The 15,076-nt window shown below is 42.1% G+C and overlaps 1 protein-coding gene and 1 long non-coding RNA gene across 6 annotated transcripts in view; one reads left to right on the plus strand and one right to left on the minus strand.

Annotated features, from left to right (window-relative positions):
• Positions 1-3,061: 3,061 nt before the first annotated feature.
• On the minus strand, positions 3,062-8,079 carry LOC149912751 (uncharacterized). The gene is made up of 3 exons (XR_016461501.1): positions 7,996-8,079; positions 7,326-7,731; positions 3,062-3,268 (listed from the first exon to the last, which is right to left on the minus strand). It is a non-coding gene; the product is annotated as an uncharacterized LOC149912751 (long non-coding RNA).
• FSD1L (fibronectin type III and SPRY domain containing 1 like) overlaps positions 8,043-15,076 on the plus strand; it is a 33,622-nt gene continuing 26,588 nt past the window's right edge. For 2 of the 5 annotated variants that reach the window (XM_090130858.1, XM_090130859.1), the window contains exons 1-3: positions 8,043-8,306; positions 12,019-12,114; positions 13,060-13,191. In XM_090130858.1, the coding sequence (XP_089986984.1) occupies positions 8,100-8,306; positions 12,019-12,114; positions 13,060-13,191 (435 nt within the window). In that variant the 5' untranslated portion in view covers positions 8,043-8,099. Of the gene's footprint in view, positions 8,307-9,702; positions 9,827-12,018; positions 12,115-13,059; positions 13,192-15,076 lie in introns of those variants that run through there. The other 3 variants (XM_031607734.2, XM_031607733.2, XM_090130860.1) reach the window with 3 other exon arrangements.

Below are 15,076 nucleotides of genomic sequence, written 5' to 3' on the forward strand. Positions count from 1 at the left end.
TAAGAAAATGTACTTATTCCCTCTGTTTTATCATGGGTCAAAGCTTATTGCAATAGCCAGTTCCATATGAAAGGAGCAGCTCTGGAATCTGACAAACTGAAATGATCGAAGAACTCAACTTCCATCTTCTTGGGCAGGTAACTCCCAAGAAATATCCTTATCTTTGTTTTCATGTAATGGGTTTTTTATTTCTTTCCGTCAGCTCACGTGAACTCCCCTGGCTGCTCTTTATTTGAGCAGTGTACATAAGTGTACCTCCTTACAGAGGCGTATCCTACATCTTAAAAGGAAAGAAAGAGAACTTTTACAGAAGTTAACCAAAACTGAGCTGGGGTTTTTTTTGAGCCTTATCTGACCCAACAGGAAGAGCAAGCAGTAGAAGAGTACCAAGAGTAGCAAGGCTGAAGTGGCCCCACATCAGCCAGCACACCCTGGAGCAGTACCTCAGTAGGTGTGCATAGAAAGGCTGTGTGCAGCAGCAAAACCAGGTGTACAGAGCTTACAGATATGAGAATAAGACATGGGGAAGTAAATAATTGTGGAATGCAAAACTAAAATGGCATTTTGGAGAAAAAGAGCATGTGACCAACTAATTGGCCTCAGAAAGATTTTGCCTCGTGGCTTCAGAGCAGTCTCAAAGCAGGGTTGGGGAACATGCAGATAACGAAATTTGCAAAACCAAGCACCAGGAGCACACAGAGGCCCTTTCACCAAAACCACAAAATAACTCTGTGTAAAGCAGGTGTATAAATAAAAATGCAAAATGTGTAATTGTATTTGTATATACACATACAGTACACTTAGTGTAAACTGGATACATGAAAAAAATCCATGGATAACTACAGAAGCAGGTGAGTAGTGCTGACTCTGAGGTGGTGAAAGCTCCATGTTAGCTTGTGGCTAAGCTACCTTTCTGACCCATGAGTGTGGCAAACCCTGGCCTGCTTGCTGCTCCTGACTCCTCAAGCTGGTGGTATTCCCCAACCACACTTCCTTCCATCCACTGGACAATGGGTGTGCTGAGCACCAGCTGGCCACAGCACCCAGCCCCACACGAGAGGTCTTTTGATCATACTGGGAGAGCTTGTGGGTGAGCAGGGCACCAGCACAGCTCCCCATGGCATGCAGCAGGGTGGAGGGAGACAACACCTAGAATCTGCTCCTTGGTGCAGGAAGGGTTCGTACAGGAGTCAGGATCCAAGATCTCTGTATCAGAGAAGAATAACTGATGTCATTTTTCCGGCCTTTGACATGGTCCCCCATAACATCCTTCTCTACAAATTGGAAAGGTATGGATTCAATGGATGGACTGTTTGATGGACAAGAATCTGGTTGTGAGATCTTAGCCAGAGGGTGATGGTCAATGGCTCAGTGTCTGTATGGAGATCACCGACAAGTGGTGTCCCTCAGGGGTCAGTACTGTGCTCTTCAATATCATCATTGATATCAACAGCGGGATTGAGTGCACTCTCAGCAAGTTTGCAGATGACACCAAGCTGAGTAGTGCCTCAAAATGCCCGAGGGTCAGGATGCCATCCAGAGAGAACCAGACAGACTCAAGCGGTTATCCCAAGAGAATCTCATGAGGTTCAACAAAGCCAAGGGCAATGTCTGCACCTGGGCCACAGAAGCCTCCATTAGCAGCATGTTGAGCTGGAGCTAAGATTAAAAGATTTTATCCTCCCTGTCCTGATTTATTACCAAGTGGTCATAGTGACTTATATGTCAACCACATCAAACTCTTTTCCTCCTTCCTCATAACTCACTGCCACTAAGGACAGATTTGCCACTGATCTACAGTACTTTATATGATGCAAACACATTAAAAATCCTTGGAGGGTTATGACATCCTCATTTGACATTTTGTTTATTTACATACACTGGCATGAAAGAATCATTAAATGAAGGGCAATTCAAGTCTTGGTTTTTGTTTGTTTGTTTTTAATTCTAGTTTTCAAAAAGCTGAATGCCTTGTTGTATATGAAAATAGAAGTGCAGTAGATTTTAATGTAAATTACAGGGGAGGGAATCAATCATTTAAGTCTCAAAACACATTTTGCTCTCCTCCCTTCCTAATAGAAAACCTATTAAGAAAATTCTCCAAAAACCAAAGCATTATTTTACTAAGTATACATATATAAGAAGCAGTTCTTAGCTCAAAGCAATGTTTGTGCGTTCATTTCAGTGCCTTTCAATGGAGACAGTTGAAACAGTAAAGCAATTTCATAGCCAGAGCTTTCTCTGTGTGTGCATAAATAATGCATTGTTTTGTTTCATTCAGCGACTGACTCAAGGTTGAAAAGAACAGTAGAAAAGCCTGTTTGCCTCTGTCCACTGTCCTCTGTTCTCAGTATGAATCAAAACACTGTGAGGGAGGCAGACCTCTACTAGTCAGGAAATATCAGTGGGAATTTTAATAAAAAATTCTCAGTTCAGTTCTTTTACTGCAGCTATCATCCACTTTGTTTTGAAAAATATAAGTTCAGTATAAAACTTAGTAAAATGAGCCATCATTGGCCTGACTTCTGAGGATTTCATATTCATCAAAGTAATAATGTGATGAACCAAGTGCTGAAAGAGCAGCACTGTCACCATCCCTTACCAAACCATCAGGACTCCAGAAAGCTCTGGGGCTGACCCATGAAAACCCTCCCACCCCCTCACTGTTTTCAGGCAGCTTCCTGGAAGGAAAGCCAGGAAAGCTTTTATTGTTATTGAATGTCTCCACCCAATATCTAGCTTAAGTCTTATTTGAATCACTGGGATGGTCCCTTTGCTTTTCTGCTTGATATCTGTCCATATGCTGTCTCCTTCAGAAAGACCAGGCATCTGAAAAAATACACCAGTTACTGCTAGATAGGAAAGGAGAGGAGAGGAGAGGAGAGGAGAGGAGAGGAGAGGAGAGGAGAGGAGAGGAGAGGAGAGGAGAGGAGAGGAGAGGAGAGGAGAGGAGAGGAGAAAGGAGTTTAGTGGGGGGATTTTGTTTGGGATGTGATCTTGCTTTGATACATGCCTACATGCACGCCCTGAAATGTGCCCTGGGTCAGTGGTGGGAATGAGCTGTCTTTTATTTTAAGACATGAAAACACAGCCTTTTGAAAGTAACAGATAATGGTGACTTTCAACTGTAGGAGGGAGGTCAATTCATGCCAGCGCCAGTTCTTTAGCCACTTCTTTAGATGTATGTTGTCATTTAACCCAGCAAGCAGCTCAGTACCGTAGCTCAATAGCTCACTCCCCTCTTCTCCTGGGAGGATGGGGAAAAGAACTGGAGAAAAAAAGTAAAACTCGTTGGTTGAGATAAAATCTATTTACTAAATCATAAAAGGAAGATAGAAATAATAGCAATGATAACACTATAACTACAAACCAACTGATGCACAGTGCAATTGCTCTCCACCCACCAACTGTTGCCCACCTGCACCCTGCCCAGCTCCCCTCAGTTCTATACTTTTTTTCTCATGACACCATATGGTATGGAATATCCCTGTGGTCATTTGGGTCAGCTGTCCTAGTTCTGTCCCCTCTCAGCTCCCTGTGAGCCCCCAACCCCCCCACTGGCAGAACAGTGTAAGATGCTGAAATACTGAAACATCCTTGACTCTGTGCTGCACTGCTCAGCAAGGAGTACAAACATTGTGTGCTCTTAACACTGTCTTACTCCTGCAGCCAAAACATAGCAGCATATCTGACTCTATGAAGAAAATCAACTCTGTCCCAGCTGAAACCAAGATGCTATATCAGTTGCCACAGCCCTGCTCATGTCCAACTCAAAACAAATACTGACAAACAAATAGGCAGACTCCCTACCTCGCTGTTTTGCTAGCTTGCTTTCTCAACCAGAGGTATAGCGTTAATCTCTAACCTCTTTCCATTCAGAAATACAACCTGTTGTCTCCTTCTCAGATGCACAAACATATCTGGCACAGCAACTAACTTGAAGCACTGCAGTCCAACTATATATATATATATATAGTATGTATAAAACAACTGTGGGCTTGGAGTGGAAAGAAAAGAATCTCAGTGTTGAAACTGTCATGAGCTGAAGATAGTAAGATTTCAGCAGGCAGCCAGGTTATTAGGGTTAAATCTTGCTCTATGCTTCAGATATTAAACTGTAGCAAAGCAACGTGTTCAGTGCCAGAAGGAAGTTGCTCTGGGGCAAAGTCCTTCCTTCATTTTATTATCTCTGTTGTAAAGCAGTGTTATTACAGAATTGTTAAACAGATGTTTCTAATTTTCACTCCATGTAGAGGCAGATTAAATCCAAGCTCTACTGCTATTATTCTGTGATTATCCAAGCAAGTCCATTCTTTGTTTCAGGGAGCTGAAGTGTTTCTTCCTCCTACAACTTTCTTGCCAGCGTTTGCTTCCTTTGATTCTTCTTCCCAACATGTATGTTACTGGCCTTAAGAACCTTAACTTACAAGACATTCTCTAGTCTCTCTTCCATTCTCTTAAAGAACTTCTGCTCATACTTTAGATTTGTAGCCATCTGTCCATAAGACACCCTATCTAATATGGTTTCTGCAAGGGATTTGGGCTAAAATCCCATGTGTGTTCCTAACACTGGTGGCTTGGCACAGGTTATATGTCCCTTCTCAGTCTTGTAAGGTGGCTGATAAAGTAACGTGGACCAGAATGTTATTTGAAGACACTCACTTTCACAGAGGAATCATCTGGTAAGTTAAAAAATATGTCATTTTGAAACTGAAGAGGTATTAAAATGCTTAATTAATTATGATTCTTTGACTTCTCTGGTAATAATGCCATCCTGCCTTTTTTTTTTTTTTTTTTTTTTTTTTTAAAGGCACCACTTTATATAAACATTTCCTGAAAAAAAAAAAAAAAAAAATCTAATATTCACTTTTTTTTTCTCCACAGATTTATTGTTTCATTTTTTTCAACTTGAAATATACCATGACAAGATCTAGGGACTTCTGTAGAGTTTGATGGAGTACTCCTCCTCATGAGAAATGTAATGAAAGGGTTTTTATCCCCTTTTATAGAAGATAGGTCTTGCACCTGGGTCAGGGCAACCCCCACTACCAATACAAGCTGGGGGATGTAAGGATAGAGTGCAGCCCTGCCAAAGAAGACCTGGGGGTACTGGTGGATGGCAACCAGACATGAGCCAGCAATGTGCCCTCACAGCCCAGAAAGCCAACCGTATCCTGAGCTGCATTAAAGCAGTGTGGCCAGCAGGGCGAGGGAGGTGATCCTGCCCCTCTGCTCTGTGCTGGTGAGGCCTCACCTGGAGTACTGCATCCAGGTGTGGAGTCCTCGTGCAGGACAGACATGGACCTGTTGGAGAACGTCCAGAGGAGGGTAACAAAAATGATCCAAGGGATGGATGGATCCCCCTCTCTACAAGGACAGGCTCAGAGCTGAGACTGTTCAGCACAAAGAAGAGAAAGCTTTGAGGATACCTGATAGCAGCCCTTCAGTATCTAATGGGGAAATACAAGAAAGAAGGGGACAGACTCTTTAGCAGGGACTGGGGTGATAGAACAAGGGGAAGTGGTTTCAAGCTTAAAGAGAGGAGATTTAGATTAGATATGCCTTTTACAATGTTACAGATTATTAGTCTTTTATAGTGAGGGTAGTGAGGCACTGGCACAGGTTGCCCAGTGATGACAAGGCTGTTATCGATCTGGTGTCTCTGTTCATTGCAGAGGAATTGGACTAAATGACCTTTGAAGATCCCTTCCAACTCCAAGGATTCTATGATGATTCTTTGATGATTCTATGATGAATATACATACAGTGACATATGTTAGTGCTACAGTGCAAATCACAAATATCTCATTATTTTTCCCTTAACAGCAATTCTAATAACATGAAACATTTTTTCTCACAAGCCCTTCCTGTTTCCAAAATCTCTAATCACACACACACACAAAGATTACAAATAACTTCACAGAAAATCTTAGCAGATATTCTGTTGTTCAGTTTGGTCAGTTTGTGCTTGTAAAGATGATAGAGGAACCTATAAAAACACAGAGTTATTTCCCAAAGGTGAACCTTCCTTTGAATTTGCAGTTTTGTAACAAGGGAGCATGTAAGAAGATGTGTGGTTGGATCTTTCCACATAATCCAGATCTCAAACTAAAGAAAGAACTCTCAGTTTCAGAAATAACAATTTTTGCTCACCTCTCCTTAATGTGGCCTTCAAAGTGTTTGGGAGTCAAACATACCCCTTCCTGAGGCTGATATTACTGGCATTATAGGCATCTGACTACAGGCACTAATTCTGAACTAGCTGCCTACTTCTTTCCCAGGCCAAGACACTGAAAATCTTTAGTTTTGTTTCTGAACTCTTCAAGGAAAACGACATTGAAGACTCTTGTTTTTTATTCATGGAGTATTGGTCATGCTAAGTCTGCAATCTTCTTGAGAAGCTGTGTCTAAAAATGTAAGCATTTATTTTAAGACCTACAGCTGCCTTTTTTTTTAAAAAAAAAAAAAAAAAACAACCTTCCAGCACGGATTTTATTTATTTATTTATTTATTTTTAATCTGTAGAAAGAATGTGCAGTTTTATAATCTTGTCCTGAAAGCATGCCATCACCTAGAAGATGAAATATCTCTGGACTTCGAAACTGCTTGTTACTAGTTTGGTATGGAAAGCTATGTATGTATGTATATATGTATGTATGTACGAATGAATAACCAGGTGGCTTGTATTTGAGCAGTTTCAGTCATCATTCAGTTCTGCTTACTCATTCACCATCAGCAGCCATGTAGCCCAGCAGCTGCAGGCTGCTGACTTCCTAGTGGTGGTCTGAAACAATTCAAGAGATTTCTGGGGTGTCCTCAAACCAAAGCCTGTTATTTGATTTCTTTTTCTGTTCAGGGCTAGCAAAATCAGCAGCTGTGCAAGACAGAGCTGGCTGCTCTGAAATAAGTAGCAAGTGGGGAGGTCTTGACTCCACCAGTAAGTGCTTTCCTTGCGGGTGTACAACTGCTTGCTTCTCATCAGGAAGTCTTCAGTAACTGACAAGATTTTTCTACCTCTTCCTTTACATGTAGATTCTAATTGTGAGTTTTATAATGAGCACATAAAGTGAAAACGCATACTGCAAACCGAGGGCTATTTCCTTGAATTTCTGTGTGGAGTCTTTAGGCCTGTGGGCTGCTAGCAAGGATGACAATGCTTCAAAACAGTGGGGGAAGTGTTAACATAGAAATGCATGCAAAATTAACAGTTCAGAACTGGAAAACAGCTAACTTGGGACACGAGAACAAGATTATCTCTCCAAGAACATGCCAACCTGGAAAATGCTAGCATCGATTGTGGGTATTATGTGGAACAAAGGAGATACCTTATAGCTGGAGTGTGCAATAAACTGTCAGCCAAGGCCCAGCCTGCATGAGGTGAGGTGGCTGCAGGAGGTCTGTGGATGATTCCGAAGGGCTGGAGCTGCATCTCGGTGCATCACACCGCCTCACTTCGCTAGTGTTTTCCTTGTTGAAGCCTGGCCCCGGCTCACGCACAGTGAAAGGCATCATGGAATGCCAGCCTTCGTGGCAGCCCAAGGGCTGCTGCCCTGTGGGCCTTTTGGGGCAGGCGGAGGAATCACAGCCGTGACTACAGAGGGCTCTGTGGAAACCTGAATAAAATGATTCCTGCACCGTTAGGCAGCAAACATTCCCAGCAGCGAGGGATTTCCATAGCACTGGTGCAGCAAAGCTGCTCTCCAACTCAGCAGCTGTTCCGAGGCAGCAGCTCTGTAAAACATCACCATTACGAAATTACGATTCCCCCGCGAGCACTGTGCTGGAACTATTTTTCTTTTTTAAATTGGATTAGCGGTCTCTGAGATGAAGCAAGGCTGCCTGCCAGAACATCCAGCCGCATAAATAACGCTGGGTGCAAAGGCAAGCAGAACCCACACCCCTCGGTGCTGCGGGGGCTGCCGCTGGCGGCTCTGAGCTCCCCGAGGTGGGCAGACCTCACTCTTCGCAATAGTCTGAGGGGGGGGGGAATCTCACCACCATCCAACCCCGCTCAGCGCCTTCCCTCCGTGTCCGGGATTCGAACCTGCGGTGAGGGGTGCAATAGGGCCCGGCTCCGCGGCCGCCGGCTCCGACTGCGCATGCTCGGGTTGGCGAGGCACACGTGCAGTTGGCGCGCAGGGAGCGGGGGGGAAACGCGCGTGCGTAAGCGCCTGCCTGCGCGCATTCGCTGTGACGCGAGGGCGGGAGCGGGCGGCGGCCCGTGGGCGGTTCGGGCCGCGCTACTTGTGCCGGCCGCGGGGCGCGGTGCGGCGCTGCCGCGATCGCCTGCCATGGAGGAGCAAAAAGTGAGTGATGCTGCCGGGCCAGCCGTCCCCCGGTCCCGCGGGGCTCCGGCTGGCTGTGGGGCTGGGGAGGGCTCGGGGTGCCCGGGCGGCGTGAGCGAGGCGATGGGGACGCGGGCGCTGGGAGCCGGTGGTGCCCGGTGGTGCCGCTGTCCGGGGCCGGGGTCGCGGTCGCGCCGTGCGTTGCCGGCCCGGCGGAGTCGGTGTGGGACGGGGCGGTGCGCCTGGCCCGGAGCTGGGTGTCTAAATACGGAGATGTGCAGAAAGTTCTGACTCAGCCCTTCGGCTCGCGGGCCTTCGGGCTGCTCTGCTTTCCCCTGCCTGGAAGCTGCCTCGTGAGCAGCGCTGTGTTGCTCGTGGCCTACATCACTCGGATTAGGGGGCTTTGTTATCTTTCTCATCCGTAAGCGTTTCTGTGCTGATGCGTCATGCTCACCGGTGCTTCTGAAGGTGAGGTCGCCAAGCAGTGCCTCCGTTGTACTGCGTTAGCCGGGGAGGGCTGCAGCTGCTGTGGGTTGGTGCGCCTGGTGCCTTCAGCCCTGTGTGGGTCTCAGAGCTCTGGGTGCAGTAGTACAGTTGCAGTTCATCTCCGATTTCACGGTGTTTCGTCTGCTAATTTGCTGCTGCCTTCAAATTCTGGCGACTTCAATGTGTGGAAGAAGTGCAGCAGGTTAGGCTAATGGAGGCAACGGAAGCGTGTCCTGTTTGAAGCGTGGTCGTTATGAGACTGAATTTAGGCTGCTTCGGAAGCTCCATTTTGCGTCCAACCATGTCACAAAACTGATCTTGAGCAAACTGACAACTTGCTATTTAAACAGAACTGATGTAACTCCATTGAAGTTTACTTTTCGGCTCCAGCCAGGTTTGCATCTGCTTCAACAGGTGTCATGCAATGTCGGTTACTAGTTATTCAGAGGAGGATATGTTGTTTTGCTCTTACGCTGCCAGCAAAGCTACAAGATGCTACATGTTGCACAGCTTCATCTCCTCTTTCATGCCCTTTTATACTTTCATCCTTCCTACATGAGCACATAGAGCAAGATCTAATACATGTTAAAAAAAAAGTATATTGGCAATGTTAGAAAGCTGACTTTGTTCTAATGGCTTGAGCATTGGTGGTGTATTGGATCAATGTGGTAAAGTTTTGGTAGCAGAGAGGCTGCAGAGTTGGCCTTTGAGAAGAAACCAGGGCTGTCCTTGTGTCAAACAGGGCCAATTCCAGCTGGCTCCAAAATGTGCCCACTGCTGGCTGCATGGATATCACCAGCAGCACAGATAGTGCTTCTGTGATAACACAGCATAAGAAATGTAAAACAAAAATCACTGTGCAGGTTCTCTTGTGAAAGAAGTAAGGAAAGTGGGAGAAAAGCAGCCCTGCAGCCACCAAGGTCAATGCGGAAGGAGGTCAGGAGATGTTCCAGGTGCCGGAGACAGGAGTTCCCTGCAGCCTGTGGGAGAGCCCCTGGTGGAGCAGCCTGTGTGAAGGAATGTTTCCCTCCCCTAATCTGTTATCCAAATTGGCAGTAAGTTAAATTATACTTTCCCAAGCTGAGTCTGTTTTGCCTGTGGTGGCAACTGGTAAATGATCTGTTTGTTCTTGTCTTAACCCACATGCTTCTTCACCTCATTTTGTCACTGTGCCCCCCTAAGGAAAGGGAGTGGAAGAGTTCTTGGTGAGCACCTAGCCACTGGCCAAGGTTAACCTGCCTCAGGTGGTCAAAAAAAGTACACCGTAATGTATTTTTAGGCCTCTTACATCTGTGTTTGCAGAAGGCGTGTTACTCTTCAAGTTTCATCATACTGGGTGGAATTTGTTTGGAGACATTTGTGGTTTATTTAAAAAGTTCTGTACTGGTTGACTGGTCGCTGTAACTTCAGGTGTGGAACACCTTGTTTGCTAGTTTGCTTAGATTTGCTGCTGTACTTTAGATCCTTTGTTTAAAGGATTACTAGGTTTTCTTCAAGTGTAGATCTTTTCCTTTAGTCACACACATCTATGAAAGCCAAAAGCATTGTTCAGAACTATGTACAAGAAGACTAATTTTTTTCTGCATGGAAGGACTGAGTAAGCCCTAAAATCCCAGCTGAAAGAGGATTGGGAGTTTTCTTGTTCATCCAAATTGACAGTTATGTTTATAGGATCTAAGGCTTAACTGTGGGCTGACATGCAAAAACAATTGCTTCTGGTTGGTAATGAATGTAGAAGCAGCTGGTTGGATGATTGCATTTATCTGGCAGTCTGTGCACAAAGGTGTCTTTTAAATATGTTAGACTTTAACCCAGTAATGAGCAGATTCTGTAATGAAGTGATGAAGACTCGCTGCACTCACTGTTTCTGCAAGAAACCAACCTGGCTTTGTTTTTGCACCTGAGAGTTTGAATTCCAGGCGTTGCTTGCAGTTGCATTATGTCTTTTTCAGCATGTGTTGTGTAAAGCAGCAGAGTTTTTACTTTCCTCTGATAAAGCATGACAGTGTACAAACAGGCAGTGGGTCACAGTCCCAGTAAATGCATCATAGAGGATTCTTTAAATTGTGAGGAAGGGGATCAGGAGAAAATGGGCTTGGGAATATTGGAAAGGTTTCTTAAAGGCAAGGTGACAAAAGGGTTCACTGTAGAACTAGATGCTATTAAGGGATAAAACTTTTTTCTTGCTTTTTAGCAGACATGAGATCTTTAGTAAAGAGCTAAGAAATTGCTTGTGTGGAGGGAGGTGGAACATTAGATAATGACCTCTGTGACATCTTTTAAGTAGCACACCTCAAAAACTGGCTTACAAGCTCCTCCATCTGCTTTGATTTCCTGTGTTGTAAGTAACAATGTTAAGCATAGCAACTCGAAACTGAGTCAAGCTGAATAATAAATCCTAATTACAATTAAGACAGCTTTCACTTTAACAAGCGGCATAAACATAGTATTGTAGATTCAGATTTGTTTCAAGAACTGATTTATTTGGTATTCTGATTTGTACAGAATTTGAACTTTACAGTAAGACTGAGTTTTTTAAGTACCAATACTTGATGTATTTTATTAGTCTTCAGATACGAGGATGGCTTGTTAAAATTAAGCTTGTAGTCTGTTTTAATTTAAAAAAGCACTTCCTTAGCAATTTTTCATACTGAGTACATATTTTGCAAATTTAATCTTCTGCTTTTCAATGGCTGGCAGCAGTATATCACAGAGAACCTTCCTAGTAATCACTTAGCTTTTGTCTTTGAGGTTGCTCTTACTTAGACTACACAAAGTATTTACCGAAGTATTTCACAGTCTGCAGAATAAGCTTACAAATAGCTACTAGCTTTACTCTGCTGATCACGTAGGATAAGCTGTTAGCTTAGTTATTTACTCTACTTTTTTTTTTTACAGCAGAGATAATGTTAATTTTTCTTCTCTATTTCTTTTCAACTGCTTTATTTTCTTTATTGCTTCTCTCTCATTTGCTTTGCAAAGTCTTTTAGAGAAGTTACGTAGGCCAGTGTGGTGACAATAAGTAGCCTGGCTGTTCAGATGATTTGGGATTTTCAGTATAATTAAAGTTATTTAACTTAATAAAATGCTTCTTAGGTCATTAATCTTTTTTTCATTACAAAACATATCTTGTGGTCATGTATCAGAAGAGTTGAACTTAGAACATGCACGGTGAATTTTCATGTGTTGAAGTGTTAAGCTGCAGAAGGACCTTGTAATCACTTCTTACTTGTCTTTGTAATTCCAGGAGACTCTGCAAAGGATCATCTCTACTCTCGCAAACAAAAATGATGAAATTCACAACTTCATTGACATGCTGAACCAAACAATACGAAATGTTCAGGTATGTTTGTTAGGATTTGTAGCCTGTATGTGGCGGGAGCAGCTTTTTATCAGGTTTTGTCAGCCTTAGACTGGTTGTGTAGTGTAAAACAGGTGCAAAAGGAGCAATAAAAATCAAGTGTGAAATAAAACTTCATGTTGGAACCAAACTGGAAAACATTTTATTTCCAAAGTTCTGCCTCAGCTTGGAAAGTGTAGTGGTTTTGCTTTTCTAGCAGAAAGCAGTCTGGGGTTTTGATTTGTTTGGAAGAGAATGTCTGATTCTGATGTGTGATGTTAGTGTCTGATTTTGATTCATGCTAGTTGCAAGTTGTCTGTTCTTTCAGACTTCTGTTGGCAGACTGAAAAATGAGACCATCTAAACACTTGAATTCTTTGCTCTTTCCATACTTAGTATTTGCAAATTGTTGGGTTAAAGTCAACTGGTAAACCTAATTTTTAGACCATCTACCTCTTAGCTGAGGTTAAGGTTCTTTTTGTCTGTCAATAAGCAGTTTCTAGCTAAAACTGAGCCAAGTTGATTTCAGAAAATGAAGTTTTCCAGCAAATCTTTAAGATTTTCTGAGTGCAGTTTAGTTTCAAATGAAAATTCTTCAAATAGAACTGTGTAATATCCTGTTTACAAACGTCTGGGACCTAACATATAATGGTGAGAGGGGCGTGAATTCTATGCTTTTAGGCACAGAATATAGTTTCCAAATGTTGGTTCTGTGTGAGTTTGAGTATGAGGTTTTTGTGAATTTTAGTTTTTAGCATGCTGATGTTATGTCTGTCTAAAAGGGGGCCCTCCATTTAATATTTAGTGATAAAGTAAGGAATGGTAACAAATGATATTGTAGTCGTGGCAAAGTGCATTTAGGCAAACCACATGATTTTCAGTCTAAAAAACAAGGAAGTCTGCATTGCTTCCACTATAGATTGCAGCTGTTTTCAATTCTTTTCTCAGATAAACTCTTCTAATGTGATTAGTGAATTGGATGATGAATTTGATGCTCTGTATTCTGTTTTGGATGAGATGAAGGGGAGTATGGCTAGCACTATTCAGCAGGAACAGGCTCGTAAAATTCAAGCTCTTCAGGTAAGTGTAAAACATATCTGAGATTCTTTGCAACTGAGAATTTTAAACTGATTTTAAACTACAAGAAATTTTAAACTGATATTTAAAGCCTTACCTGAAAATGAGATTTTTGACAGTGTTGCAGGAAGCAGAGTAACTACAAGGTAAATGTCTTTGTGAGTGTTTCTTTGACCTCTTCTGGTCTCAAGTCTATGTTCTAAGTGTTACTGTATATCAAGGTAGTGGTATGATGTAACTTACAGGTGGAGAAAGGCTCTATAGGAGCAGGACATATGCTTTCTATTTTCAAACTAATGAACAACTTTTGGACTGAGATTGCTTTATTTCTCCATTTGGAATATGAGAAACTTCAGTTTGATGCCTGAAGTGATTTTTTGACTTTTTTTTCAGTTTGTATGGAAAATGTATGAGAGTTGCATAGGAAAATGTTAAACTGGTGCCCACCACTAAACTCATTAAGTACATTTCATGGTTTTATGGTTGTATGATTTAGTGCAGGAGAATCTTTGCAGTGGACTTCAGAGATATAGAAGTGACAGTGCAGCTTCTTGAAATAGGTATAAAATCCATATATTTACAGTAGAGTGTAGCCAGTTAGCACTAGCTGTCAGAAGGTGTAGCTACATGAGGATACGTAGGATAATTAATCCTATAAGCAGAAGCTGCTTTTTTTTTTTTAGTGTTTTTCATTACATGATTTAACTTGTATCATTCTTTTGCCTCTTAAATCTTTTTCCTTATTTGCTTTTACATGGCATTAAGGAGAAAAAAGGAGCCTTTACTTAGCTAATAATTTTAAAGAAGCTCAAGTAACTGTTTAATACGAATTCCACAGGCTTCCTTACTATGTCTGCTTTACACCAATCTTTAAGTAGGAGGATAAAGCATTCCAAAATTTTTGGGTATATATCTAAAGTTTTATTTTCCCATGTCCAGTTTTATTTTTTCTTTTATTTTTTATTTCTCTTCATGTCTGCTTTAAGACCTTCTGAACATCCTCAACAGATGGTGGTCACGCACCTCTAAGTATACTCAAAAGTTAAGTATTTAGTACTTCTCAGTAATTAACTTTTAGGAGGAATTCAGCTGTAGCTTACATAGATTATTCTACCATATATATATAGTTAGTGAGAGCCGAGGTTCATCTTGTAACACTTCTGGTGGGGAAAGCTATTTTGGCAGTCAGATGATAGTTAGTCAGCTAGCTGCCTGATTTTACTGAGAAATTTTCTGAAGGTTAATCTAATTTGATTGAATGGTATGATTTAAACATGTAGTAAACGCTTGTTACTGCCTGGTATGTGTTGAACAGGGGAGCTACTATTTGCACTGGATGAGGATGAAAACAAATACAATGTTGCAGAAAACTGACACAGTTGTTAAATCACTTATTTATCTTTCAGCTGTGGCTGTTATCTAACTTTTTGGTCCAAGGAATGTTCTCCTTACTTGATGACAGATCAAAATTCCTTTAAGGTGCACAGCAAGAGTGCTTTTTCCTGACAGTGAACCTACTAAAGCAAACTGACAAATAAAAACTGTTGTGTTGAATGCATCAATCTAAACTGTTACCATTGATTGGAATTAAACTTTGTATGAGGAAATCAAAAGCTTTCAGTGTGATCTACATTTCATGTTTAAGGGAACTTAAGGGATTTTCTTAATTTGTCTTGAAACATTTATATTGGTGTTGCACAGTAGTTTAAAAGACTGAGGATTACATTTTTAAGCTAGTTTCACAAATTTCCTTGGATGTTAGTGCTGAAAATCTAGAAATTACTCTTATTCCTTGCTTTAAAGGTACATTTTTTTTAGGGCAGTGTTTTTTATTAACACTGAAGTTAATAGATGGTTATAGCCAGAGGCTTATGGTCAATGGCTCTGT

Source organism: Phasianus colchicus, chromosome Z (assembly GCF_987193195.1).
Source record: "Phasianus colchicus chromosome Z, bPhaCol1.hap1.1, whole genome shotgun sequence".
Taxonomy (NCBI): Eukaryota; Metazoa; Chordata; class Aves; order Galliformes; family Phasianidae; genus Phasianus; species Phasianus colchicus.